Source organism: Benincasa hispida, chromosome 12 (assembly GCF_027475165.1).
Source record: "Benincasa hispida cultivar pf3 chromosome 12, pf3_genome.v1.1, whole genome shotgun sequence".
Lineage (NCBI taxonomy): Eukaryota > Viridiplantae > Streptophyta > Magnoliopsida > Cucurbitales > Cucurbitaceae > Benincasa > Benincasa hispida.
This window is the reverse complement of record NC_143489.1, coordinates 6,571,098-6,590,623: the sequence shown is the minus strand read 5'-3', so window position 1 is coordinate 6,590,623 and position 19,526 is coordinate 6,571,098. Positions and strand designations below refer to the sequence as shown.

The following is a 19,526-nucleotide window of genomic DNA, read 5'->3' as shown; positions in this document are numbered from 1 at the left end:
CTCTACATACATGTTTAAGTTACAAGATAACCTTGGATGTTGGTTTATTGGTTTGTAGTTAATGCAACTAAAATATCACATATTTTATTAAATAGACAATGAATTTGAATAAAATGTCATAAATTTTATTAAATAAACAATGAGTTTGTCTAATAATATTTGCAAACTATAGAACCCTACGGGATTTAAGGCATCAATCCCAACATAACCAATAGAGACAGTTAATTTAGGGTCCCAGGTGGTGAAAAAAGAAGTTAAAATTGGTGCTAATATGTCATTTGAAAGTTGTCAAAAGTTGATAGATTTACTTCATGAGTATGGTGATGTCTTCGCTTGGTCATATCAAGACATGCCAAGTCTAGATATGGATATCGTAGTGCATCATTTTCCACTCAGGCATGACTGTAAACCAGTGAGGCAGAAGTTGCGCAAAATGAAGTTTGATATGCTAGTCAAAATATAGACACCGTGTTTTGATTTAGTGAGATACTATTCAAATTAACTTTTGATATTTATGTGTTAATCAAATGCTCATCTTCTAATTTTGATTATTAAAATAATACAAAATTCGATCATGAATTTTAAATAAAATCAACTATACGCAATGAGTTATGTCTAGATTGAGGTACTTAAGTTGATAATAAGGGAACACCTTTACTTGAGAACTATTCATTAGTTATATTTTGTTTAATTTCATTAGCATTTTTAATAAAATAAACTTTTGTTTTTACAAATAAGAACCATTTTTTTTTTTTAAAAATGGATAGCCGTAATAAATGTTTTTAAACGGGTATCGTAGGGTGCTATTACCTTCTCTACGCTCAATGACCCGAACCTATCTTTGGAGAAGTAGACAGTTTTCATTTTCAAATTTTTTAATGGGTGACCAATCACACCTTAAAATGATTGGTGGCGACTCAAAATCTTTCACCTTGAAAGAGACTCTTAGGGAAGAACGTCGGCGACTCCGCGTCACGATGACGTTGCGACATCTGCCGTTAGGTTTCATTAACTTTTGAACTGAAGGTTAATGCAGCTTACATTTATTTTCCAGTTGTATAAATTTTTTATGTAAAAAAAATGAATATTTTTACATATATATATTTTTAACTATTATGATTTAAGTCCCACTGTTTTTTATGCCCATAGAAAAAAGCTACAAGTCCTAATGTTTTTTTTTTTTTTTTTTTTTTTTTTTTTCCTTTCTTTCTTTCTTTCTAATTGGAATCTCCAAGCAAATTAGAAGAAAATATAGTAGAATCAAATTATAACTGTCATATTATTGTAGAAGTTTTTTTTTTTTAAGATCTGTCCATTTTTCATGTAAAAGTTTTTTTTTTTTTTTTGTCTCAATTATCAATATTTTTATTTTCCATGTATTCTTCTCCACTTTATCTTGTTATGAGAACTTTTAAACTCAAGAATAAAACATCCCATGACAAGGTAAAATAAACTAAGAAAATGCAAGTAAATACAACCTATGTAAAAAATAAACTCTAAGAAATTGCAAATAAATATTACCTCAATGAATCACATAACTAAAAAAGATGAGGAAGAAGGGATTGAAATGAAGAGAGAAAAATACCTTAACGAACGACTAAAATATGAAAGATAAAGTTCATGTTATCCATAAAAAACCAATTTACCCTCTAATTCGAATTCAATCTCCCATTAAAAAGTTAATAAAATCGTAATGACAGATATCAAAATAAGTTTAAAAATTATAATAGACTTTTTTTTTTTTTTTTTTTTTTTTTTAAGTTTAGGGATAAAATGAGATTCAAAATTAAGTGGTCAAAATAAGATATAAACTAAAGAAAAAAGGAAAAGAAAGAAAAAAAGAAAAAAAGAAAAAAAAAACCCTAGAGGGCCTGTCATTTTCGTTAATCGTTCCTTCTACACCCTTTCCAAGTTTCTTTACTTCTCCCATCGCAGCCGCACATCGCCACCCTCTCTGCGGCAGCCACACCCAAATCCGACTTTGGAAGTATTTTGGATCAAAATAATATTCCAAATTCATTTTGATTTGAAATTCTTTTAAATCAAGTAGTTCCGAGTAAAGTAGGAAGCTTGAAATTCTGATCCATTTTTTCTCACACGGCTTCAATGGCGACGGAGGCACCTTCACAAGCTCTATCTGAGGATTTACAGTCCCTCTCAATCTCAGACGCTAAAGTTCAAGAGCCGGCTTGTTCATCGAACTTTTCAAATCAGTATGACAGTTTTTGGTTTGATATACTTGTTGTTTTCGTATCCTTTTCGCCCTTGATTTGCATCTGAATCGGAATTTACTTGATTTGCAATGTATTTTTCTGTAGATTGAGTTTGGAGGAGAAGTATCAAATTGTTAGAAGTGTTGGGGAAGAGTGTATCCAAGAAGATGAGCTGCGGAACTTGCTTGATAAGAAGCCGGAACCAGTTTGCTATGATGGGTTCGAACCATCTGGGAGAATGCACATTGCTCAGGTGAAGTTTACAGGAATCTTTGAGTTGAGTTTTTAAATAGTAGTTTACTTTCCTCGATGAATTGTGTTGGCATTTCAAGGCGTAATGGAAGCTCTAAAGTAAGTGAATTGGGTTTTAATTTTCCGTGTCAATCTATTCTGTTTACAATGTGGATTTCAGCAGGAAAAAAATGGGAGTCCAAGTAATTGTTAGGTTAATCTAAAATGTAATGCAAATTAAACTATTCCCCAGTGAGTTTCCCCCACCGAAGGGTCCCATGAACATGAATTGCTGATTTCTGCGTTCTTGTTCCCTTGTACAGGGAGTGATGAAGACAATAAATGTCAACAAGCTTACATCGGCTGGGTGCAGAGTGAAAATATGGATTGCAGATTGGTTTGCTCAGCTTAACAACAAAATGGGGGGTGATCTGAAGAAAATTGAGACTGTTGGCCGCTACTTAATTGAGATATGGAAAGCAGTTGGGATGGATCTGGAAGGAGGTAAGGTTGAATTTTTGTGGTCGTCAAAGGAAATTAACTCTAGGGCAGCAGAATACTGGCCCCTTGTAATGGATATTGCTAGGAAAAACAAGCTTCCAAGGATAATTAGGTATATATTTGTGAAAGGTGTCGTAGTGTATTTATGTTTAATCTGCAGTCTGCAACGATATTGACTCCCGGTTTGCTTCCTGCCCTCCACCCCCCTCCTGCAGGTGTAGCCAAATTATGGGAAGAAATGAACAGGATGAGTTGACTGCTGCCCAAATTCTCTACCCATGCATGCAATGTGCTGACATTTTTTTCCTGAAGGTTCTCTCTCTTTGGACTTTCCTATAGTTTGTTGATATGCATTTTCTCATTAAGGAGACAAAGATGTGGTAGGAGTGCTGCATAATATATTTGTCTGGCAATGAAAATTTCATGGTGATATAGGTTATCCATTTCGTTATATGCTGGAAGGTATGGAGAGATTTTAATGATTTTTTTTGTTAACTAGTTGTTCCATTCCATTGCAACAGGCTGACATCTGTCAACTGGGAATGGATCAACGGAAAGTAAATGTACTTGCAAGAGAGTATTGTGATGACATCAAGAGGAAAAACAAGCCTATCATCCTATCCCATCGTATGCTCTTAAATGCGTTGACATCGGTTCTTATTAATCTTGCCGATGCTTGTAATATAAGCAAATTAATGTGATGTCAATGGTGGTTGCAGACATGTTGCCAGGCTTACAGCAGGGTCAGGAGAAGATGTCTAAAAGTGATCCATCATCCTCCATATTTATGGAAGACGATGAGGTAAGGCGTCATATAGGGGAAATTAAGAATGCCATGTGAGGAGGAAGTTGGGGTGGTGGTGTGCAGTATGGCTAGCGTGCATGTCTCACAACTATAATAAAGATTCTCATGTGAGGAGGGGGATTAAATTGCCTTTATTATTTTCATGTTTTGTGTATGGTTTTAGGTTGTCTTGACCGAAGTGTTCGATTCTGGGCTAACTTCTGAATGTGTGATGTTCTGGATCAGTTGTCTAACTTGTTCATCTGTCTATATTAGGCGGAAGTGAATTTAAAGATAAAGAAAGCCTACTGTCCTCCATTGATCGTGGAAGGGAATCCATGCTTAGAGTACATAAAGTATCTCATTTTCCCTTGGTTCAAGGAGTTCACTGTGGAACGAAATGCAGATCATGGTGGAAATAAGTAAGTTTCTGAGGAGATTTAGTTGCTCACTTTAATAGTTATAAATCTTCTTTTTTCTTTCACCTATGTCATGATCCTAGATGTTAGTTATAATATTTATCATGCCCCCCTATTCATTTATTGTTTTAAAATATTGCAGGACATTCGCAACCTTTGAAGAACTGGTTGCGGACTACGCAACAGGAGTACTGCATCCGGGTGATCTCAAACCAGCTTTGTCTAAGGCTTTGAATAAGATATTGGAGGTATGTTTCATTTCTGCACTGTATCTCCCAATACTCCATTATGGCTCCCGGATCTGGGAATTTGATTCCATGAAGTACTTCTTGATTATAGTAATTCACTATTATGGTGCATGTGAAAATATATCCCAATTTCTTATCTTATATTAACATGAAAACCTAATTACAAAATGCAAATTGGTCCATGATGCCGTTGGTAGAATTTAGAAACTACAAAGCCATAAATAACCAGAGTTATTTAAACTTACACAAAGTGACCAACATCTTGTTAACCTTGGCCTGGCTAGTACTAAATTAGCCATTGCGTCTTCTCATCCTGACATGTACGTTTTCTTTAGCATCTATTCATGTTCTTGCAATTTCATGTGATAGAACATTAAACATCTAAGCATTACTTAAGAAGCTTCATTTTTTTCATGAAAATACAAACAGTTTTTCAGTGAAAGGATAATGATAAAGCTAGGATATTTGCTTGATTTTATCTACCCATGTTACTTGTAAAGCTAAGATCTGTATCCATCCACCTGCAGCCTGTACGAGAGCACTTCAAAAATGATAGCAATGCCAAAGATTTATTGAAGAGGGTCAAGGTATGTGTTTGACTTTACGGCTCTCAGAATTATTTTGGCTAAATTACGAAGTCATCCTGGAACTTTGTCCTTTGTTGGATTGTTTTCAAAAGTTGCAATATTACCCTCGTTTCACAAATGTATCCATTAGAATTTTGGATGAAAATTAGATATTGGAATGGTTTGGATGTGACTTGGAATAGAAATTTGGATTGTCACTATTCTAGGTCGCCGTCATCATTTCAAGCTCCAATTTCCATCCAACATTCTAAAGGATTTTCACTACAAAGATACCTTTTGTTTGAAAGGTCAATGGTAATATTGCAATGGTTCGAAGAATTAAAGGGCAAAGTTGAGGGATATTTTTCTTTATAAATAATTTAACCACTTATTTTTCTTATAACCGAGAATTTGAGAGCATCATCACGGTGCATTATTATGCTCATGGTCACCAATGCCCTTATAAATTATTTCTCGAGATGTATGAAAATTGACTTGGGGCTTTCTATCCTGTTATGCAGGCTTACCGAGTCACTAGGTGAAGAATGGTCCCATTATCTCCTGCCCAATTTGTGGATGGGAACATCTTCCAACCAATTTCAGCAGTGAAATTATTACGGATTTTGTTTTATTTTTGCCCTTTTATGGTCAACCTACAAATTTTTAAGCTGCATTTAAATTCGAATGAGGATAGATATGTCAAGGTCCAAATGTCATGTTAATTCTTGAGCAACAAGCAAATGAGAAGTTCCTATTGAATGATAAAAAAGGGCTTGTGGATGGTTCCACCTCAAATTAATTTGTAGCTCACTACTTAATAGACAAAAACTGGGCATAAATTTTGAAGTACTTGAAGTGCTGTACTTTGACTCAATAAATTTGTGATTTTGGCGATAGAAGACGGTTAAAATTATATTTGTTGTTCACTCAAGTTGGTGGCTATTCTAGTTCTTTGACTTGGCATATTTGTAAATTTTGGATTGCAATTTTCCTGTTCAAAATTCAAACACAGTCGGAGCGGAGATTTAAACCTTTGATTTAAGGTTAGGCCTGTCTACACGGGTTCAAATTAACAAATTGTGATTTTCTATGATTTGTCATAACTATGAATAAATAAGTGATAGTGTGACATGTTTGCTAACAAAAGGTAAATTTTTGTGGTGCAGCGTACATAAACTCAACATGACATTGATAAGTGAGAGGTCTTAATCTTTTGACTTTTAGGTGGGTTATGTTTAAGATTAGCGACATCAAATAGTTATAATAATGAAAATAACAAATCGACAAATCCTCTTGATGAACAAAGGTTATGTAAGCAGAATCATAACTAAAATTACTTCTCACATCAAAATTCAGTGGCAAAGAGCTGCTACAACCAAGAAACAATTGCATTCACAGATCGATCCTCACTTCAACAGATGTAGTCATGCAATGCAACCTTAACTTGGTCCTGTTTTTCTTTGAACAGTTCGGTATTAGATGATTAATGGTGGCTCAATCCTGCTATCTGTTTGTCGGTCTGTTCAATAGACACCGCATGAGAGAGAGAGAGAGGGTCGTTTTTATTTATCTGTAAAATGATAACATCGACAGAATTCAGCTACATTACCACAAGACAACCAAACATAGAATCAATTAATTAAACGATCACATTCGATCGAGTGATTCATGATCAAGAGCAAAACTTCAAGTTGAGAGGAACTCATTCCCATTCGATTGTTGATGGAGGCTTTGATGTAATGTCCTGAACAACCCGGTTTACGCCTCGAACACTGTTGCAAATTTTTCTTGCCACATTATCCAGGAATTGGTGCTCAAAATTAAACCTGAAGATCAACATCCCATAAAATTCATAAAAGATTAAAGGTGGTCTGGCCAGTTCATATATACCATGGAGTTGAACACAATCTTAAAATATTTTGAGCAAGTGTGGAAACATAGTCAGGACAGGAAACACAAGAAATGAAAATACCACCATGATTATAAAAATGCAAAGAATTTAGTTAATTTTCCTAGTTTTTAATCATAGTAATGCCTTTTCAACATAGTTGGACATGGCATGACTATTTTAATTTCATGTTAGGCTACAGGCCAACCGAACACATAGCAAAACCAGATAATGCTCAAAGTCGATAAAAGTGTAAGCCTGTCTGTTCAAACAATTTTTTGGCCAAAAATAAACATTTTCAGTTTTTAAATAATAAAAATCAAACTTACTGTAAAAAGTTAAAAACCAAAACAGCCAACTAAAAGAAACTAACAAAAGCTACCACACCGAAACTACATGGCTGCATTAATTTCGTCATTTTTTGGGTCTTAACTTAGCAACCCTACTTGAAGTAAACTCGGAGCAAAATATAGGAATTCAACTTAGTTTCATACAATGAGCAAGTTGACAAGGATTTACCAATCTGCTGTCATTCCATCTTGACTTGTAACAGCTCTCAGAGCAACAACATGAGAATGCGTCCTTTGATCACCTTGAACTCCAACTGATTTTATAGGTAAAAACACTGCAAATGCTTGCCATATCGAATCATAAAGTCCAGCATCCTTGATTGACTGAATAAAAATCTCATCAACCTGCAAGGATAATTACATGAAACTAAATATTATTCACAAACAGGAAAAGTAACAGTTCCGACTCTGCACAACTCCAAGTTGTGTCTTACCTGGCGAAGAACTTCCAATGCATTGCCTTCTGTTACATCGCCCAGCACCCGTACAGCAAGACCAGGCCCAGGAAAAGGATGACGCTTTAGAAACGCCTCAGGAACATTCAATATTCTCCCAAGTTGGCGTACCTTTAAATATGATTTATGATTTAAATATCAATAAATACAAAATGTGATATAACCCAGACATAAGCATTTCAGTACAAAGGTCAAGATTATGACCTCATCCTTAAAGAGGAGTTTAAGTGGCTCAATAAGTTTCAGTTTCATGTCCTTGGGAAGTCCTCCAACGTTATGATGACTTTTGATTGTGTGGGAATGAGTTCTTCCAGATCCAGGTGGTGGACAAGATTCAATTACATCAGGATACAATGTGCCTTGGACCAAGTATGATGGCTTCTTACCAATTTTAAGCTCCAACTCATGGCCAAATGCATCAAATATAGAAATGAACTCCTTTCCAATTATTTTTCTTTTAACCTCAGGATCTATTACACCTTTAAGCTTGCTAAGAAATTGGTCGACTGCATCAACACAAGTAACAGGCAGATGAAGATCTCTTTCAAAGGTTTCCATAACACGTTCTCTTTCTTTATACCTGCCCCATAATCACAAAGGAATAGTAAAAAACACAGCAATCAAGGTTGCTACTTATAGTGATTATACTATATAAGTGAAACATGGGATCCAGTGACTTTAACTTCATGGAGAAATGACCACTGGGCTGGTCATCCCAGAGTTTAAAAACAGGCCAAAGTATGTATCATGTAGTTTTACTTCTATAGAGCTACAGAGGATAGATCTTCCACTTTTATTATAGCAAAACTATATAAGTAAAAGTCAACCTTAGAACTCAAGAACACAGTTGTACAACCTATAGAACAAATCCTATTCAAGTAAAGTCATAAGTAAAAGTCAACCAAAGTCATCATTCAGGACATAACGTCTAATTTTGTACCTCAATAAACCATTGTCGACAAAAACACAGTGAAGCCTATCCCCAATTGCCTTATGAACAAGAGTTGCAGCAACTGTTGAATCCACACCTCCTGATAATGCACATATGACATGATCGTCTGGACCCACAGTTTCTTTGATTACTTTAATTTCTTCATCTAGTATATTCTCCATCTTCCAGTTAGCAGTAATTCCACAGACATCAAAGAGAAAATAACGTAACGTCTCCATTCCTTCGGGTGAATGTGTCACCTACACAAGATACAACAAGTTCAACTTCTCATATTGACAATATCTGATCACTACGCGCTACAAATGATTCCCCATCAGTTCATCACTTAGCAATATTAGATTCTGCCAATCCCCTTTCCCATTCAAACATTGCATTATGCGTCTAAAGCCTACAATAATAAGTGCTACACATGATTATACATAAAAAATACTATTCTTAAACCGGCGATATGTTGGCCCAGCAGAATTACTTTACATAAGCCACAACCACACACCCAGGAATTGCAAAAAACTGAGGAAACAAAAACATGGGTTCAAGATGATTACTTGAAATCTGTTTACAAATCCACAAAAGCCACAAAAATCTCCCGTATCAGAATGTTTCGAAAGGGTAGCTCCGGGAAGAAGTTTATATTTTAGGTGAAACTCAAACAGGTCGTCCATTTCATAAACATAACGCAGGTTCATACTCGAACTAGTTTTGTTATGGACAAGCTATCACACATGCACAAAAGCCGAAGTTAAAAAAAAAAAAAAAAAACACAAATAGAGTCGAGGTGGAACTCTCCAGAATCAAAACAAACCCGTGGTCAAACTTCAACCTGAAAAATGAATATTAAAGCAAAACAAAAAACGCACAAAAAAAAGAAAGCAGAATTCTAATAGTCAAATAACAAAACACAGAGTACAGAGTTCTAAAAAAAATGAACCCCATTACCTCCGGATGATACTGCAACCCATAAAACTTCTTGGAGTGATTTTCCACAGCCGCGACTGACCCTTGTTGACTCCTTGCCACCACTTCAAAACCCTCAGGAAGTTTCGCCACCTCATCTCCATGGCTCATCCAAACAACTTGCCGGTCCCGGACCTTCTTAGTCCCATACAACCCATTAACCTTCTCCACCTCAATCTCCATTCTCCCATACTCCTGCTTCTCCCCAACCTTCACCACACCCCCCAACCTCTGCACAATCAACTGAAGCCCATAACAAATACCCAAAACAAAAACCCCATTCGCCTCCGCCCACTCGACGAACCCGGAAGCGAAACTGGGCGAGTCGCTAGCGTGGACAGAATGAGGCCCGCCGGAGAGAATAACAACTCGTGGGTTGAGATCAGTGATGGCTTTAAGCGGGGAAGTACCCGAAATGCAAAGAGAAAAAACAGAGAGGCTACGAATCCGGCGAGTGATAAGGTGGGTGTATTGTGAACCAAAGTCAAGAATCAAGACCAAATCGGACTTGACTTCTTTGGGGTCCATTGATGGGAGATGAATTCAGAGAGGTTGAAGAAGGTGGTGGCTGCTGTAGCAGAGAGTTGTGAGAAGGAAGCGAAAGGCTAACGGTTGAAGAAAAGCAGAGGAAAATAAAATTAGGGTTTAATGGGGTTTGGGTTTGGCGGGAAGCGGGGTCCAATATGACTGTTGGTTAAAGTGTTGAGGTGAAGGGCAATGTGGTAATTTGGATGGGAATATTATTATTTATTTATCTGTTGATTTTTTCCGGAAAATGCGGTTTGGTTTGGTTTCCTATATTTGTTCAATGGAGGTCATTTCCCCTCCAGAATAATAAAAGTGGAGAATTTTATTTTTTGGATGGTATTAATTCAAAATAAAATGTTCATAAAATAATAATAATAATAATAAAGTAGAATGGTTGGATTTGGGAATTATATTTATATGTTAAATGGGAGGGATTTAAGGGTTTAATATTTTTAAATTTGAAACTAAGATTATATAAAATATTAGTCTCTAATTTTTTAATATTGAGTTTATAATTAGAGAAATTATTTTTTTCCATTATGTTTGGTTCGTGAGTTTTTAAAATATAGAAAATGTACATTTTTCTAAAATTTCAGAATATACATTTTTAATCCCTTGCATTTTAAAAATAGGTCTATTGAAAAGTTCTTACAATATATTTTTTAAAATTAGAAAAATAATTTTTAAAAAAGGGTCTATTCTCTTCAAAATTATTTTTTGAATTCAGAATGTAATATAATTATTTAAAATAATAAAATTACTTTAGGGACCTTTTAAAAATATTCTTAAAAATTCTAGAGTAAAAATTTACATTTTGAAAATTTATGGACCAATATACCTATCATACAGAACTCAAGACTAAAAATATATATTTTGAAAGCTCGTGAACTAAATGAACTTATTTTTCAAATTTTAAAGACTAAAAAGATAATTTTTCTATGATAATTTTAACTTTCTAAATATGATAAGAGCTTATTAAGTACACAAATTTGAATTTACTTTAACCTCAAGTAAATTAATGAAACTTTAGAAGAAAACAAACAGGTGATATTTCATTTCAATTAATGAGTTTTTAGGGAATAAATTAATTAAGATTCATCGACTCTAAAAAAAAGTGTAAATATCACTCTACATCTCTATAATTTGAGGATTGTATCAATAAAAAACTTGAACTAATAATCATTTCAATTAAAACCCTACACTCTCGTAAGTGTATCAATTTACACATTCCTCTAAATTCGTCAAACCAATATGAGATTTATGATTTGAGTAAATAAAACTCTTAAATTTTCATAAATAAACTAATTTAGACATTTCATTGTGATTACCTTTAAAAATTGTCCATACATTGATTCTCAAACGTGCGTAGACTTATTTCTCATATGTTGGTTTTACAAAATGAACAATTAGAGTAAAAATATGAACGTTTCAAAGGAAATTCTGGTTAAGAGTCTAAGTTGATCCATTTATGAAAGTTTAGAGGTTTGATTGATACAATTATAAGTTTCACCATTAGGTTTTCTCAAGTAGAACGTCATAGAAGGGGTAAATTGATATACTTGGAATGTGAATTGATATTTTTCAAAAACAAAACTAATGGTCATCTTTCATATTAATTTTTTTTTATTATTTATTTTTATTGTTGAAATTAGTAGAGTTATTGGAGAATCTTACCAAACAAGAAACGAGTCAATGTAGCAAAAGTCTAATAAATATACAAAGTGCATTATTCATGCTCAATCAAAGATAAGCTTTAAGTCACGTCCTCTAAGTTTAGAGGATTTAATTTTCAATTTTTTTATAATGTAGAAAAACGCGTGAATCTATTTTTTTTTTCCTTTTTAAGTTCAAGTTTTTTAAATATATATATATATATATATTAATTATTTTTATTTTATTTTTTTGGAAAAAAAAAGGAAGATGATGCGAATCTTTGAACATGAGAGGTGGGAGGCATGAGGAATGTAACAATGATGTGACTTTGTGCTTTAAAAAACAACCTTTCATCATGCATCCATGGGACAATTTGTCACGTGCCAAGGCATAGATCATGTTCCAAAAATTTTAAGGATGGTTTGGGATGCTGAAATGATATAGGATGTCTGAAATTTTGATGTATGAGAAGTTTTGATATACGGAGAGTTCTGATATCTGCGTTTGGGTGTGCAGAGTTCTTATGTTTGAGTTCATATATATGTGTTTGAGTGTGCAAAGTCTTATGTCTAAGTTTATATGTCTGTATTTGGGTGTGCAAAATTCATATGTCAGTGGACAATGATATCTAGTTCAGTTTTTGTATTCTATAATAATTTGTCTGTATGAACACTATATATATTTTTTTTAAAAAATCGTATAATCCAATTACTGTATCTATCCTATTTGGAATAAAACATTGATTTTTTTTTTTAATTCTTTCTAATCTCAATATATGGTATACAGTTCAACTTTATATTATTCATTCAAAACTTCTCACTAAAGAAAGGCACATGATTTTACAAAATAGTGTTAATTTATACTAGATATGAAATACATTAAAATCATTCCCCTCGAAAGATTTTACATAACTTTTTTTTTAGAATAGGGAGATCTTACATAACTTGATGACCTTATACATGACCATTTTACAACTTGCTTAGAAAAAATTGCATCCATCATGGGCAAATGAACTAAAATCCAATTAATAAATTAGTTTAGTCATTAATGAAGTGGTTGAATAGGTAGTGGAACTACGCATGTAGAATAAAATCAGCAAACAATCAGAACAGTCATTACTGAAATTGGTGGGCAATTTAATAAATGAAGTAACTAATAATGCATGATGCTGTACAAAAAATTAATAAATAGGACTAACGCAATTCAAGATTCATCGGGGCATTAGGATTAGAACAACACATAACAATATTAAAAACGAAACAATAGATTGCCTTTTTAGAAAAAATTGAAATTAAACATGATTGGAATTTTTTTTTTTAAAAAAAGGTATGAAATAAAAAAAAAATTGAAATTAAACATGGCTGGAAAATCAAAACATGACAGTATCGTTAAATATTTGAAGAAAAATACATAGAATAAGACACCATATTAAAAATAAAATAAGAAACAAAACAGTCTCATCAATAGGTTGCATGTTTAGAAAAAGTAAACATGACTGGTATTAGATATAAAACTGATTAGTTAGATATTAGTTATACCATTCTGTTATTGAAGTTTCTGTTATGCCCATTGTGATCTTTTTACATTATTATATGATGTATAAATATATCTTAATCGAGGAACAAAAAGCATCGAATTCAATTCTACTATGATCGAGTATGAACAAATATGATCGAGTATGAACAAATATGATCGAGCATGGATCGGGTATGATCAAGTATGAACGATCGAGTATGGTTGCGAGAGATGTGAGAGAGAGGACTACCAATACGTGTGAAGTGGAAGGAAAATGAAACATTGAGATATGAAACACGAAAGGAAAATGGGCCCACAAACAATTCAAATCAGTGAGATAAGATAATAAACCCTAAAACACTGAGATGATATATCAACCCATGTTATACTATCTCATGTTGGGCCCCAAGACAACCCAACATGATTTTATACCATCTCAATGTTTATCTATCTTTGTGGAACACTCTTCATTTTCACAAGTACATTAGCAAAACATAATGAGTTGTTTCTAAATGTAGAAAAATAAACCAAAATATTTACAAAATATGACAAAATTTTAAAACTATTAATGATAGATGCTTATGGACACTAATAGACTTCTATTGGTGTCTTGTAAAATTTTTCAATAGTTTTATCATTTGAAATAATTTCCCAAACATAATTGTATATACATATGCATATATTTTTATTTTAAATCACAATTATAGAAAAATGTTTAAATTAGGTATCATTTAGTAATCATTTTGTTTCTAGTCTTTATTTTTAAAAATTCAACCTATGTATACTACTTTCATCTCTAAAATTATTCATTTTTTATCTATTTTTTACCAATGGTTTAAAAACCGAAACCAAATTGTGAGAACTAAAAAGAAATAACTTTCAAGTGTTTTTGAAATTTGAAATTTGACCAAGAATTTAATCATTGTACTTAAAAAATATGCAATTACGGTAAAAAATATGGATGAAATAAGTTTAATTTTCAAAAATAAAAAAAAAAAAACAAAATGGTTTACCAAACAAAACTTTAATAAATTAATACTTTACCTAATATTTTCTCAATAACACTATATAATATAATGAAAATGTCGAATCATCACACATATCTGATGTCAATTCTATTTTTTTTTTTTTTTTTTTTTTTTTTTTTTTTTTTTTAAATAATGGTTTTTAATAAATAATGACAAAAATAGGGTTGGGGTGAAGTATTTTCAAAAATAGGTGTTTTGGCATACTAGTGTACCGGGTACACGAGTACCATTTAATCCAGTCAGCTGACTGGTTGACCGGTCAAGCGAACTCGTGTACCTGGTACACGAGTTCGCTTATAAATTTTTTTGGTTTAAAGTCTAAAAATTACTTTGGAATTGGGAAGCCCTTAGATTCTTATGATTTATGTTTGTATTATTTAGAAGAATGAGTTTTAGAAGGTTTGCATAATTTACAAGCTTGAAATTTGTAAATATTCGAATGTAAAAATCTTTGAGATGAGTTTTGAATCCTTTTGTACTTCTATTATTTCAAATTACTAGTTTATGTAAAATACAAAATTATATTTGGATTACAAAACTAAAATTCATGAATGAAAAATTTATAATCCAAATATTCTAATTTATGTGTTGGACAAACAATGCTAAAATTAGTATAACTCAACGGACATAAAATTTGTACTTTTGACTATGTTGATGCCAAATTTGTATATATTTTTTTAATTATTAAACTTAATTCTTTCATTATTAAACTTAATTATATATTTAATCTACAATGAAAACATCTTGCACTCATATTAAAAAAAAAAAAACCATGATATTAAATAATATTTACAATTAGTTCTTTTGAGATTTGCAATTAGAAACTGATACAATGTGGGATTTAAAAACGACCTCCCCAGCCCTTACTCCTCATGGGGGTTGTCTTCGTGTCCCTCTAAATTAGGTTCACCTCATTGTCACCGTTGTCTACGACGAATACATCTTCGATCGGTGTCAGCAACATTGAGTCGTCTTGTTTGTTGAATAATACTTTCTATGTTCATCAATGTTTGTTGACACATTGAAACCAATTCTGGTAAGTTGTTCTGCACTGAATATTATTGAACATCGCCGATAAAATTATTCTGAAGAATAAAAAAAAATATTAAACAATGTTCATATTATATATATGGAAAATGTCTGATTTGAAATCTCTTACCATGTAGTAATAATAAGCGTCGTCTGTGAGATAAATCGCTTCGTGATCGAATTGTACCAGGGAAAGTAGTCGTCTGATATAGTTGGCTCATCTGTTAATTCTCCCTGTGCATAATGATCATGTCGTCCATGCCAGTAGGATAAATACTTCGCATGGATTCGACACCAGTCTTGGTCGTGTTTACCTCTTAAATCGATATGGTGTAGTTCTGGGAGTGTATAGGACAACGAAGGTATCGTTTGTCGCATCCCGAACTGTCTTAGCACACGATCTGGATGATGCCACTCTACTATATGGAAGCATATAAGTGGGCTAACAGTCAACTAGATGTCTTCACCATCACGACAATATTCAGGTAAGGATGACCAAATCTGTGAGTATAGCGTCCAAATAACCTGAAAAAAAAAAATAAATAAAAATAAGTATACATATAAATTTTTTTAAATATTCATTTATATACATATTTACTACCTGATTGGGTGTCGGCATGTCGAATGTTTTTCTGTACAGGAGCAACATATTTGCTGACTGTTCAGAGGCAGCTAATACACCACTCCATCTAAAATTATAAAAAATATAATTAATTCATATTCTTACATAAAATGGTAACAAAATAAATATATAAATAAAATAATACCTGGCATTAAGTGGCCGATGATCTGAGGCCTGTAGTTGGACTTGTGGTGCTACAATTAGAAATCGATCATAAGCCCACACTGTAATAGTATCAGTGGCCCCGCTATTTCCAACGCTTGTGCATTGGAAGCCCGACAAAGTTCTCTGTACAACAATACAAGACATGCACCACCCCACGAGTACGTACCAGCGTGCTCAAAATCAGACAATAATGGGAGGAACATGAGATGCACCAGAGTATTTGACTTGTCGATAAATAAAAATCCTCCAATAATCTACAAGATGTATGCTTGTGCGTACCTACGTATGCTGATGTCGTCGGCATCGAGAGATAATTCGGGAAACTGAGACGCTAACCAAGGGATACTCAATCTTGATCCCTTCAAATCCTTTGGTAGAACGCCTAAGGGCTCTTCACAGACGTTCTTCCAGTCATACTGTAGTGAGCCTGTTAGTGGTTGTCCGTCCACTCTTAACCCAAATTGTACGACAACATCCTGCAACGTAATAGTGCATTTCCCATAGGGCAGGTAAAATGTGTGGGTCTCTGGTCTCCAGCGCTCAACTAAAGCAGTAATTGGGTGCCAATCAAGCTGGATGAAACCAATCTGTGCAACCCCAAGAAAACCCGCCTCCTGAACGTATGGAATAATGCGACGATCAAATGGGATAGTACTCTATGCAGTCGCCTCCCTCCTTCGACAACTCAACACTATAGTGGACGAACTATCCCATATTGCCTGTGAACGATGCGTGTTTTTTTGGTACAATTGGACAGGATTAGAAGGACAGACTCCATTACCTAAAAAGTTTAAATTATATTACATAATAGAATCGATAACATAAAAGATACATAAAAAGTACATAAGAAAATACAATTACATAAAATAAGTTTATTAAATAAATTCATTACATAAATTCATTATAAATACATAAAGAATACAAATACATGAAATATACAATTACATGAAAATTATAAATACATAAAGAATACAATTACATGAAAATTATAAATACATAAAGAATACATAAATTATAAAAATAAAAATAAAAATCCTAATGACCCATAAATGACGAAGCACCCAGTGTACGGTGTGGACAAGTGCGTCTGTTATGTCCTTCTCTTTTACAAATTGTACATCGCACTTTTTGGCTTGCTTCTCTCCAATCCATTTTATTATGAATTCACATACTTTTTGGCCGACCTTATTCTCTGAGTAAGTCCGCATTTGGACGAACTTCTGTAAATTATAATTCTGGCCAATAATCTGGGTGTTGAATTGGATGGAAGCGGCCTTCGTAACAACACTTGAAATTGGATAATTTATAGCATTCATCAATAAGTGGTAGATATGTCACACACATGTAATTATAAACTGCAATTACATGAGAGCATGGAATCTTGAATGATTGCTACTTATTGCAAGAACATGTCCCTTCTTTCAAGTTTAAAACTTGGGTGTGTTGTCCTTTGTAGGGAAAAATCATACTTATGCAAGTTTGTACTTTGAAAGTTTGACTTTCCCTGTCAATAGATGTCACCGTATGTGCCGATGCTCGTTTTTCCCACCTCTTCAGTTTCTTTAGGGCATATTCTGTATATATATCCTCACTATCGAGTGCTTCACTAATTTCTTGTCTCTGGCGTTCAAAATACAATATTGTACGATAGAATGTTAGCCTAACCAAAGAAGTAATGGGTAACATTCTAGCACCTTTAAAAACGCCGTTCATGCATTCAGCTACATTGCTGGTCATCCACCCAGAGCGGTACCCACAATCATGTGACTATGTCCATTTTTCTAAGTCAATGTCTGAAAAAAAATTCAAGACATTCAGGGTGCAATTGTTTCAATTATTTCATGCACCGAATGAACTTACGCCTTTGGTGTTGATTTCTGGCCTTAAATACCAAATTTTTTAGTTGCTTCGATTTGTATTTTGTATTGAAATTACTGGCAACATAGCGAAGACAATATTGGTGATATGCTCTGGGTTCACTCCAACCAATTTCTTCATTGTTAATTGTAGCAAGAATGCCCTTATGTCTGTCAGAAATCAAGCAAAACCCTCTCTTTGGGTAACATATTCACGCAATGCCCACAAAAACCATGACCAACTAGATGAATTCTCATCTTCTACGATAGCAAAAGTAAGGGAAAATATATGTCCGTTTGCATCAACAGATAAGGCTGTCAATAATTTCTCCTTATACTTTCCGTATAGATGAGTTTCATCAATCTGGATCAATGACCTACAATGGTTAGAACCCTTCTCTTGCTGGACCAAAAGACCAAAAAACTCGTCCAAAAACAGTCGTACCTGGTACATCAGATGGAAGGAAAAATCGGTCCGTTCGTGTTCCTGGGTTGTAATGAACAACAACACTCAGCCAATACGGAAGCTCCAAATATGATTTCTCCCATTCGCAAAACACAACAATTAATGCTTTTCTCTTGGCTTGCCACACCCGTCTATAATTGACATTATAGCCATATTGTCTTTTAATGGCTTCTTGAAGTAGGGCCACAGGTACTTCAGGATCAGCTCTAACCAAATTCTGAATTTCGATACTCATGAAATTTGAATCCAGTTGTGAATGATCCTGTGTCAACTTTGAAAATAAACATGAGTGTTCTCCTTGAAGTTTTGTGATTTCGAACATCCCATGATACACAAACTATATATAAACTAAATCATACACAAAACTATACAACATAAACTATATAATACACTATATATAAACTATACATAAATTATACATACATAAACTATACATACATAAATTATACATACATAAACTATACATACATAAATTATACATTCATAAACTATACATACATAAACTATAACTATTTATACATACATAAACTAAACATACATAAACTATACAAAAATGTAGGAATATACCAAGCAAAATTTAACCCAAAAACATACATATAAATACATCAACCTAACTAGAGAAAGAAATATACCAAGCAAAATTCGCCAGCAAAAAATGTAGGAAAATCGAGCAACACGACCGCTAGATTCGGTGAAGATCAAATGGAGGACTGAAAGTCGAGCAAAATCGAAATTTTGGAAGATTTCGGTGAGGAAAATCAACGATGGTTTCGGTGAGGGAAAATGGCGGTAGGGAATAAGAATGGTCGTTTAGGTGAGGAAGAAGAAGGGTTGGACGGAGGTTTTAATGCGAGGGAATCGTGTACCCGATACACAACTTAGGGTAATCGTGTACCCGGTACACAATTCCCTCAGTCAAACCTGCATGACTGCCACGGCAGACTGGACGTGCCAGGTGGTCAGGGAATCGTGTACCCGGTACAAAGTCAGATGTAATAATAAATTCTGCTTCAATGAGTCTAATTGGTGTTATGTTCAACCCAAGCATGAATCTTCTCTTTTTCTTTCTTTTTTCTTTTTTTGAAAGCACGAGGACTCACTTT

The 19,526-nt window shown here is 33.7% G+C and overlaps 2 protein-coding genes across 2 annotated transcripts; one reads left to right on the top strand and one right to left on the bottom strand.

The window, feature by feature from the left end:
* Positions 1–1,764: 1,764 nt before the first annotated feature.
* LOC120092433 (Tyrosyl-tRNA synthetase, class Ib, bacterial/mitochondrial) lies at positions 1,765–5,875 on the top strand. The gene is made up of 10 exons (XM_039050520.2): positions 1,765–2,213; positions 2,319–2,466; positions 2,768–3,057; positions 3,161–3,257; positions 3,467–3,572; positions 3,665–3,747; positions 4,006–4,151; positions 4,291–4,396; positions 4,924–4,983; positions 5,484–5,875. The coding sequence occupies exons 1-10, from the start codon at positions 2,107–2,109 to the stop codon at positions 5,502–5,504; spliced, it is 1,164 nt and encodes a 387-aa protein (XP_038906448.1). The 5' UTR covers positions 1,765–2,106; the 3' UTR covers positions 5,505–5,875.
* A 627-nt stretch (positions 5,876–6,502) lies between these two features.
* On the bottom strand, positions 6,503–10,225 carry LOC120068221 (GMP synthase (glutamine-hydrolyzing), putative / glutamine amidotransferase). Its single transcript, XM_039019928.2, has 6 exons — positions 9,544–10,225; positions 8,596–8,846; positions 7,860–8,235; positions 7,635–7,766; positions 7,370–7,545; positions 6,503–6,788 (listed from the first exon to the last, which is right to left on the bottom strand). Exons 1-6 carry the CDS (start codon positions 10,087–10,089, stop codon positions 6,665–6,667), a joined length of 1,605 nt encoding a protein of 534 aa, XP_038875856.1. The 5' UTR covers positions 10,090–10,225; the 3' UTR covers positions 6,503–6,664.
* Between the last annotated feature and the right edge of the window lie 9,301 nt (positions 10,226–19,526).